Genomic DNA, 9,504 nt, shown 5'->3' with positions numbered 1-9,504 from the left:
TTCCTGGGGTTCATATCCACAATGAAGTGGCTCTTTTGGGTGTTGTGTCATTCGTGGGGTTTATATCGTTTGTTGGTGTTGATATGCCTATGCATTCGTGAGGCTTCAGTTGATTCGGATGAATGTTTTGTCTATCATGTTTGTGTGCTGAAGCGTCTAGTTAAATTTGTTGGAACACTTGTGACCTGTGTATGTATAAACCACCTTGAATTTCAACGCTTTCTCATGGGTATTGAGCCTGTGATGGAGAAGTACAGCATTAACATCTTGGAAATTACAAGAAATCAAGATGGTATTAACAAAGACTCGCTAAAACATGAGAAATATATAAAATCATTTGGGCATATGAGCACTCCATCGAAGTGAATCCTGGAACGTGTGTTTCTATTGTTATCTAGACATATTTGGTTCGACCAAGTGTGTGATTTAACCAATACTGGCGAGTCTTCTTTCAGTGACATGCATTTTGCTTCTTGCGGCAATATATTTGTTTCAACCACTGCTAATATTAGCTTCACTGTTTCTTTCTTACGTTTCCATGTACAGACATTTTCCCCACCCAATTCAGGGGCACGTTTTCATTTCCAACACAATGCTTAGTTAACTCAATGCATAGTGTTGAGTGTGTTGGACCAGACATCACTTCTTATCAGAGGCTACCTCGTTGACGAAGAACTTGTGACGTGTGCGGAACTCTCCTATGATTAGTTAACTGAAAAGATACATCAAACCTGACTATGCATAAGTGAAATTAGTATTGTTGTTGTAAACAGAATGATATATTGTTTGTATATTCTTGATTTTTGTTTCCAGACGATCCTTTGGCGAAGCAAATGTTACAAATGTGAATATTTTTTTTGGGTACACCAAATAATGTTTTCAAAGCAACTAAACGATGCTCCTGTATCATAGAAATAATGTTTGCATGGATACAAAGTAAAATGATTTTCGTCATATGATTGGATAAAATGTTTCCATGACAACATGAAAGGGTGTTTCCATCGATAAAGGAGTAATCATGAAAGGTTGCTTTTGATAAAAAGTAATGCTTGTATTCAAACTTGCCATGAAAAAATGCATCTACAAAAATATTAATTTTTCATATTTGTTTTTGGAAGCACATCACAACGTAAAAAAGATGTTTGCTTGCACAAAAATGCATCTGTGAAAATATAAATATATTTGCTTATTGGAAGCAAATCACGAGTAGTTATCAGGAAACTAATTAGACACAGTTTGTGCAAAAATCCCATAACCAATGGAAGCACCCTTCAATTAAGCAATCCAACAAGCCATGTGTGGGGTTTGTACTACCAAATCTGACGGTCATCATACTTCTCATCCTACGGACATGCACTGGTCTGATAGGAAGAAGGGATCTGATCCCTAGCGGCTCCCTCACAACGGTGGGTGTAGGAGCAGAACGTTTTAAATTTACAAGTTCTCATTGAACATTTCATGGTGAATTTACAACAGCGTGAATGCTTGGTGTCCAAAATCGTCCGAATTTTGGATGGCACAACAAAACTAGCTTACACAGCTATACAACCGAATTCACTCAAACACGAGAATTCCAAAGTCGCCTCGGCACATTGATTTCAGAATCACTATCTGAATCGTTACTGTCAGACGATGAAGATGGTTGATCTTGAGCTTTTAATATGTAACAAGCAACCTGGTAGATGAAAGAGTGAAATCAGTCCGACAAATGTACAATGGAATATCAAGTGAAAGTGCAGAGCAAAAGTTACAAAAATAACAATGACTCATGGACTACATCCAAAAGGCTGATCAATCGAGAAATGGATATATTGTGATTAAAAAACAGAATTATTGTATGCAAAAACCCATCATACAAAGTATTGACCATAAGATAGAAGCACTTACTGCATAAGGTAACAGGGGCATTAGTTTTATTTCATCTTTTCCTTTCTTAGGACAATGGTGAGGAGCAGCACGCGTCAAGTTGCTCAGCCAGAGAACTGAACGGCATTGCTGGCATATTGCTCTATTTGATGCGGCACTCCAGCTTATGTGCTCTGTATTAATGGTAATTCAGACATGTTTAGAGGGGAATGTTGTAAGTTGCCAAGTGTAATTTACATTGATAATACTAGCATATGGGAGCACTACCTGCATGCTTCTTGTAGAAAACCTCTTTCCAGTTCAAATTGGGATCATCAAATACTGGATCCACATTATTCTGTGCAAGAACACCACTGGAGACAAGCGTGCTATTGGAGCGCAAATGGGACGTGCTAAAGAAAAGGGAGTAGTTCATTCTCCACAGCTTGTTGTCGTTTGCAGATGAATTCCAAGACCTTCTAGGGAATATGCAAGTGTCAACAAAAGGAACTAGCATATGTTTGGAAATAGTATATGGGTATGAGAGAAGAAAAATACCAGCAAACAAGACTAGCAGCCACCAACGAACGCGTGTCCAGAAAACTAAAGATATGAACAAGCACATCATTTGGTATGTCTGGGGGGTCTGTCAAAGAGGTTCAAAATAAATGTCACGATGACTAGTGTATTAATATATATTTATAAGCTCACCCCATAAATATTGACAGGAAGCTGCAAATTAAAGTGTATACTGTTATACCGAGACATGTAAAACTAGGGAGGGCATAAAGTGTATCCTATATACCTAACTTATTTATCTCAACATGCAAGCATAACACCTCACCATACAATTATGAATGGGATAAGGCCCACCTCAATGCAATCATGCATGGGAAAAGACCCACCACAACATTCAACCATGCATGGAAAGTGTTTCCATTTAATTATTCTACTTATATTCAGTAAGTATCATTACAACTATACATAATCAAATATAATAAGTCACATGTATTTTTAATTTTGGTTCTCATGTTATTAACCCAAATTCTCATCAACCAATTCCCGCAGCAACGCACGGGGTATCCTCTAGTATAAATATAACATGACGACAATCATCAGCTTTTATTTAAGCTGGACTTTATCATCCTAGCAGAACATTCAAACATAATAGTCAAGTCACTTCATAGAACCTAGAGTAATAAATGCACACATTTTATAATGAATGCTGAAAAGGCACAGTAGTTCCCCACACTTATCTAATGTGTGTAACTAAGACTTGAGTTTGCTAAGCAGGAAAACATCAATGCATTTGCACACCAGAGAATACCCTACATACCAGGCTCTTGTTGGACTTTAGCCCGCCTTTTATGTAAAACAACAGAACACTTGAACTCTGAAACAGCTTGTGACTTCTTTTGCTTTGGCAGGGAAGTTTCTACTGCTAGGAGAAGACCATTGGCTGCCGCTAATGCATATTCTGTCTGCACACTATGGGAAAGAAACAATGGATTACTACAGACTATCATGTGGAAATACCATGCAAGCTTTAAGTTAAGTCAAAAACTAAACACGTATTTCAAAAAAAGAATAAAGTTTAATGGGAGACTTCCCACTTGATTCCATGCATATTTTGACGACACAGATGACTGATCTTTATGATACATGAAAAACATATCTGTAAGTATATAATAAGTCAAGCAGAAACCGCTTGATATGATCACAAGCATGACACAGTGAACCTGTGGAAGGATAATACAAGGCAATGGATTCAGAGTGACAAGATTATCAACTTAACATGCTTTAAACTATAATGATACCCGAAAAGCTCTGCCACAGAATTGGTGGGACAAGACAGATTAGCTCTAGGGAGGGAGTGTGGGGTCAGAGCAATTGTGCAAAAGCATGCCACAGTCATTTTTGAACCATTTTTGTGGCATCCTGTTATTAAGCCTCCTTCGGCCCTTCTCATGATCGAGGTGTGTTTTGTTTTTTCAGCCTGTACATATTGATTCTACGAAAACTGTGCATGTCAATAACATATCAACCTAACTACCTAAGTGCATATCTCCTTGGGCAAACTTTGCGTAGAATCAATATTCAATTTTGCACCAGACAAATTTAAAAGCCAATGCGATGTCATCTAAAATAACAGACCATCAAGTATCAACCCGACCTTTGTTTTTCATACGATTGTGGATTCATCAGTTACGAAAGCTGCATAAGTACTCGAATGTTGACACTGTCACATAATTTCTTGAAATTCCAAGAATCGACAGAATATAAAGAGGACATGGGTATCTCCTGCCAAGATAATGCCGGAGCGATTCAACGAAATCTAGGCACATAAATACTTCTGGAGGCCAACATAATAACAGTACGAATTAAGCAATTTAGCAAGCAATGTCCATCAGGGCACATTCTCAAGGGGGCAAATCCGAATTTCAGCACGCAGCAATCCGTCGCGAATCGTACCGGCCGGCGGGCCCGCGAGGCGAGGGCGCGAGGAATTCGACGGGCGGGACCGCGCGCATCTGGGGGGCGCGGGAGGGGGGGCTTACTCGGGGAGGAGGCGGAACGCGACGAGCACGTCGGCGGCGGCGAGGGCCTGGGCGGGCTTGGGGAGGCCCGCGTAGCCGTGGCGCAGGAGCTCGGCCAGCTCGCGGCACGCCGTCGGGTAGTCCCACGGCCGCGACAGCGCGGCCGCTATCCCCATCTCCGCGTACCTCTTCACCACCCCCGTGTCCTGCGGCCGCGGGGCCCGCCGCCGCACCGGCATCGCTGGGAGGGAGTACGGGGCGCGTGGAAGCCCCACGTCGCCGTCGCCTCGTCGTCCCGGCCGCCACGCCACGCCACGCCAACCGCCGTTCACGGCCTCGCGGAGCCGGGCTCCACTAATCTTTGCCTGTTTTTGGGTGTCGCGTAGGAAAGTTTTGCTCGACCGGTGGTGGATCTACTGGGCATAGCTCGGGCCGGGCCTAACAAAGCCCAAGCAGAAAATCTAGGCCCGGGCCCAACCTGACCCGGCTGTCAGGACTAGTTTTCAGGCCCAAACCCAGCCCATCAGTCAAAAAGCCCGCTAGGCCTCGGGCCTCTTCCTTAAATTGCAAATACAGCAAGCCCAAGCCCGACCCAACCATCGTGCTCAAAATCTGAGCCCAGGGCCACCCCATGGGCAAGGTCGGACCGGGCTGGCTCGGGCTTTTTTCGGGCTGTCCGGGCCAAGCTGCCCATGGCCAAGTATAGTGGATCATAGCGGTGTTTAGCGGGAACACGTGATAGCATGTGTAGGGGGCCCACATGATTGATGGGCCGTCATGGCCGTTCAGCCCATAGTCAGCCAGAGCTTTGCTCTTTCAAAAATTTGTTGAGCTCACTTTTTTTTCCTGCCAAACTTTTATTTTTGGTAAACCATGCATGGAGCTCATACGAAAAGCAACACTAGATGGATAGAGTAAACTTCTCTTCTCATTTGGTTGGTACAATGCCATCGCCGAGCGTAACTGCCAAATGAATCACATGTCAACATTATGTGACAAATAAAGCAACCAAAAATGATCAATGTAAATAAAGCAAAAGGTTGCATGGCTTCTGACTCCCATGTAAGATGAGCATATATGCACACCAAAAAACAATTAACTGTTTCTTGGATATCATATCATCTATGGGTGAGCAAGCTGTCATTGCGATCACTTGCAATTTGATGCGGTGTGTAGTTGTCAAACTCATTGAAGTGGTCATGAACTCTCGATAAATATTTCAAACCGTTTTTGTCTGTTCCACGCATATAGGGTACATGCTAATTCACAACGAAGCATTGCACAACAACACATATTCCTTTGCGGTGTATCTCTTCGCTGCCTTTTTGGTTTGAGTCGGTTCCAATGTCAAATGTTGGAGGCACTTGACCATTATATTGTTGATCATACCCATCATGAATTTATCCTAAATATGCACCACAATGCGCCCTCGCATCATAAATATTGATCCTACATATGCATAGTGGGTAAAAAATTACCTCGGTCTAGGGGGCATTTTCTCAAACTATTGGCATTCATAGCTCCAGGTGTTCGCGTCCGGAGGAGCTACGTCGAAGAACAATGATGACGCAATGGGGAACGGCTACAAGAGAGGCAGGTAGTGAAGAACAGTGTTGGGGGTGGGAATCAAGCGCGGGTGAGGAGGAAGAGAGGAGAGGTGGCTACGGAGGTGGGGCTTTGGGGGTGAGGATTGACTGTCTGGCCACTGGCCTGATGGACAGTTTGGATAACTCCATTCCTTCCTCACATATGGACTGAGTTTGGGGGAGTCCAGACAATCCTTGCGGGAGAAATGGCTACGCCAAGGAGATGCCATAAACTGTTTATGCACCTAAAGGATACAGTAACCATTGTTTAAATCAACATTATGTTCAATCAAGTAATTCGTATAAATAATAATACTACCAAGCACAACATTATGTAAAAATTCATGCACAAATGTGCATGCCACATATAACTAATTTAGCAATGATTTTCTACCTTTTCTGTCTGAGCAAACATAATTGCTAGTGACAAATTACAAATGCCATCATTAACATGCATTAGTAATCGAGAATGTGCCACAACCGGTAACATTCTTTTCAAGGAGCACGAGTCAAATCCTGTGCTATCTTACAAGCTTCTGATGCGCTAGTGCCACTCACATCACACTTGAAGAACACCGCAATAAGGGAGATAGCAGGCACGGAGTCGACCTTATAAATGGCGTTGCTTGCAGCAGTATGATCGATGGCAGCTGGTTCCTCCTACGTACCGTGCCTACATCAAAATTCATTCTCTTCTCATTTCTCCATGGATCTACCTGCCAAAAAAGGAGCCCCTCCTCATATCGAGTCCAGCTTGTTCTGCTTGAGGAACTCGAGGTCCTTGAGCTGCCGCTGCGCCACCTCCTTGGGCACCACCTTGGCGCCGGGGCCCCTCCTCTCGCCGGAGGCCACCTCCTTGGCCACGGTGGACACCATCCTCTCCACCGCCGGCCTCCCCACCGACGGGAACACCGCGTTCAGCATGGTGCACAGCAGCCGCTCGTCCTCCGGCTCCACCATGTCCTGCCCGAAGCAGCACACGTAGATGGCCTCCAGCGCCTTCTCCGCCCGCGCCTCCATCGGTATCACCGGCGCCTGGCTCTTCGACTTTGCCCGTTTCTGCACACACACATCGCGGTTCATGCCGTCCGCCCGCTCAGGGGCCAGGGGCCAATATTGGCGCTGGAATTGCAAAGAGTGAGTTGATGTGGTGAATGTTTGAGTGCTTTATTTACCTCCCTTGCAATCTTCATCATGTCGAGGAAGGTCTCCTCCTCGTACTCGATGTCGTTGGACATGCGGAGCCGGGCCACGCCTTCCAGGATCTCCTCCGTTTTCAGCAGCCCGGCGCCAATGGCGGCCAGCCAGCAGCAGAGCAGGACGTAGAAGGGGTCTCCCACCTGCGCACGCACGCACGCGGCAAATCAACAATTCGCCGCCACGGTTTGGAAAGGAGCCGGGCATGTAGGAAGAGGAAGACGGACCTTGCCGCGGCGGTCGTTGAAGTCGTAGAAGGCCTGGGAGTCCATGACGGTGCACTTCTTGCTGACGCGGCGGCGGAACTCGGCGAAGTCGACGGTGTCGCCGCCGACGCCGCCGTCGTCGCTCAGGATGCGCGCCACCAGGCCCACCACGGGGAGGGCCCCGACGATGCGGCCCAGGATGGCCGCCGGCGAGTTCGGGTCCGGCTCCATGTAGGCCACCACCGCCCCATGGCGCCGGCGCCGGCAGTGCTGCTGGGCGGGGGGACGGCAGGGCCGCCGGTGGCACGGGAGGAAGGGGGAGGCGAGCGAGAGCTTGTGGGCGACGGGCAGCACTGCTGTCCCCATGCCCGACGATGGGGTTTTTCTTGGACGCCCTGCGTGTGGTGGGAGTGGCGCGCGCCTTATCTGCCCATGGTTTGGTGCATCGACTCGACTGTGCTGAGATTTACCAGCGCACGCGATCTCTACGAGTCATGTAGAACCTTTTATTATCCAGAACCAGTTAGTTTTGGGCAGGATCAAACCTTTCAATGTCAGGTTCCTGAATCTTCTAACTTCAGTTTCAGATTTTCGTAATTTTAACCTTCTTTTCTTCAAAACTGAGAAAATTTAACCTTGGTTCACAAAGGAAAACCTCACTACTAGGTTACTAGCTCTTTGACAGCATCAGAGCATCTCCAACACGCAGCGCGCTAAAAACTACTTCCTCCGTTCCCAAATATTTGTCCTTCTAGAGATTTTAATAAGTGACTGCATACGAAGCAAAATAAGTGAATCTACACTCTAAAATATGTCTACATACATCTGTATGTTGTATTCTATTTGAATATCTAAAAAGACAAATATTTGGAAACGGAGGGAGTACTACTTTGCAGCGCGCCCATCGTCTGGTTTGGCGCGACGGGCAGCGCTGGCTTCAGCAGCCGCACTAAAATTTATCGCGGGCGCGCGACTCGCCGACGCATGCCATATGTTGCATTTTGGACATAAAATAAATTTCAAACATTCAAAATGCAATGAACATGGCATAATAAGTTCACACAAACAAGTTGATGACTAAAAGTTCATTTCCACAAGTTCAAATTCATGCCCACAAGATTATTCAACCAAGTTCATGACACAAACGAAAGGCACATTAACAATCAAGCCTCGTCCTCGTCTTCATCCTCATCTTACTTTGATTCATCCGACTCCTCCGAAGACAATTCTTCCTCCTCCTCTTCATCATTCTCGCGCGCCGCATCACGTGAAGCTCGGACGGTGTTGGCAAGATCTTCAACGACATCTTCATGAGAAGGTGTGTGAGGCACACCGGAAGACATTCCGTCCATGCCATCTTTCTCACCTCGTTGGCTTCTTTTCTTGCCTTCACAATAGATTTCATAGCATTTTTGAGCTCATCATCTCCTTTCCTCTTCTTCTTTTCTTTTGTGTCTATCTTGGTTCCATCCGGTCGTTTTGGCTTCGAGTATGAAACCGAGTTGAGTGTGGGGCTTCTCTTGCCGTCATCACTTGATGCCTCCTCCTCCTCATCATCATCATCCAACTCAATTGTTCGCTTGCGTTTGTTGCTTAAATCCAAATCATCTATATCATCACACTTCTTCCATTTCTCATCATCCTTCAATACTTCATAGCAATGAGGCAAGGTAAATGGCCTTCCTTCCTTGATCTTCCCCTTCTTGGTCCTCTTCTCCTCTCCTTTGAACAAGTTTTGTGCAATATTGTACCACATGAAAACAAAACACCCATGGTCATCGAAATGCATGTCATTGGTTTGAGACCAATGCGAATTGTTGGAGCCAACACCCATAGTTGACATGTATGGATCATCGTTGAGACTACAAAGTATATAGAACAATGCGAATAAGCTATCTATATGTATGCATTCAAAAAATAGCAACAAAAAATAAGTTGGGGAAATTTTCTAACTTTTGGGCATTTCCTCGAACACATTGTGCGCGCCGGCCGCTGGCTCAACAAGTGAGCTCGCCGGCACTTCGATAGCCGCCGCGCCCGTCACACGCCCTGCAAGCTTCTTCCTCGACGCCTTCGAGGTGCCGGAGCCATCCGTCACCTTGTTCTTCTTCGCGGATGTCTTGCCCTTCTTCG

General features: G+C 45.6%; 2 protein-coding genes across 2 annotated transcripts; both read right to left on the bottom strand.

Annotated features, from left to right (window-relative positions):
• Positions 1 to 1,421: 1,421 nt before the first annotated feature.
• LOC123063752 (F-box protein At5g52880) lies at positions 1,422 to 4,766 on the bottom strand. The gene is made up of 6 exons (XM_044487669.1): positions 4,404 to 4,766; positions 3,182 to 3,333; positions 2,404 to 2,491; positions 2,134 to 2,321; positions 1,888 to 2,039; positions 1,422 to 1,675 (listed from the first exon to the last, which is right to left on the bottom strand). Exons 1-6 carry the CDS (start codon positions 4,619 to 4,621, stop codon positions 1,559 to 1,561), a joined length of 915 nt encoding a protein of 304 aa, XP_044343604.1. The 5' UTR covers positions 4,622 to 4,766; the 3' UTR covers positions 1,422 to 1,558.
• A 1,537-nt stretch (positions 4,767 to 6,303) lies between these two features.
• On the bottom strand, positions 6,304 to 7,843 carry LOC123063744 (photosystem I assembly factor PSA3, chloroplastic). The gene is made up of 3 exons (XM_044487657.1): positions 7,393 to 7,843; positions 7,144 to 7,308; positions 6,304 to 7,027 (listed from the first exon to the last, which is right to left on the bottom strand). Exons 1-3 carry the CDS (start codon positions 7,735 to 7,737, stop codon positions 6,707 to 6,709), a joined length of 831 nt encoding a protein of 276 aa, XP_044343592.1. The 5' UTR covers positions 7,738 to 7,843; the 3' UTR covers positions 6,304 to 6,706.
• Positions 7,844 to 9,504: the final 1,661 nt, after the last annotated feature.

The sequence above is a fragment of the Triticum aestivum genome, chromosome 1A (genome assembly GCF_018294505.1).
Source record: "Triticum aestivum cultivar Chinese Spring chromosome 1A, IWGSC CS RefSeq v2.1, whole genome shotgun sequence".
NCBI classification, from domain to species: domain Eukaryota; kingdom Viridiplantae; phylum Streptophyta; class Magnoliopsida; order Poales; family Poaceae; genus Triticum; species Triticum aestivum.
This window is presented reverse-complemented; position numbering and strand designations above follow the sequence as displayed.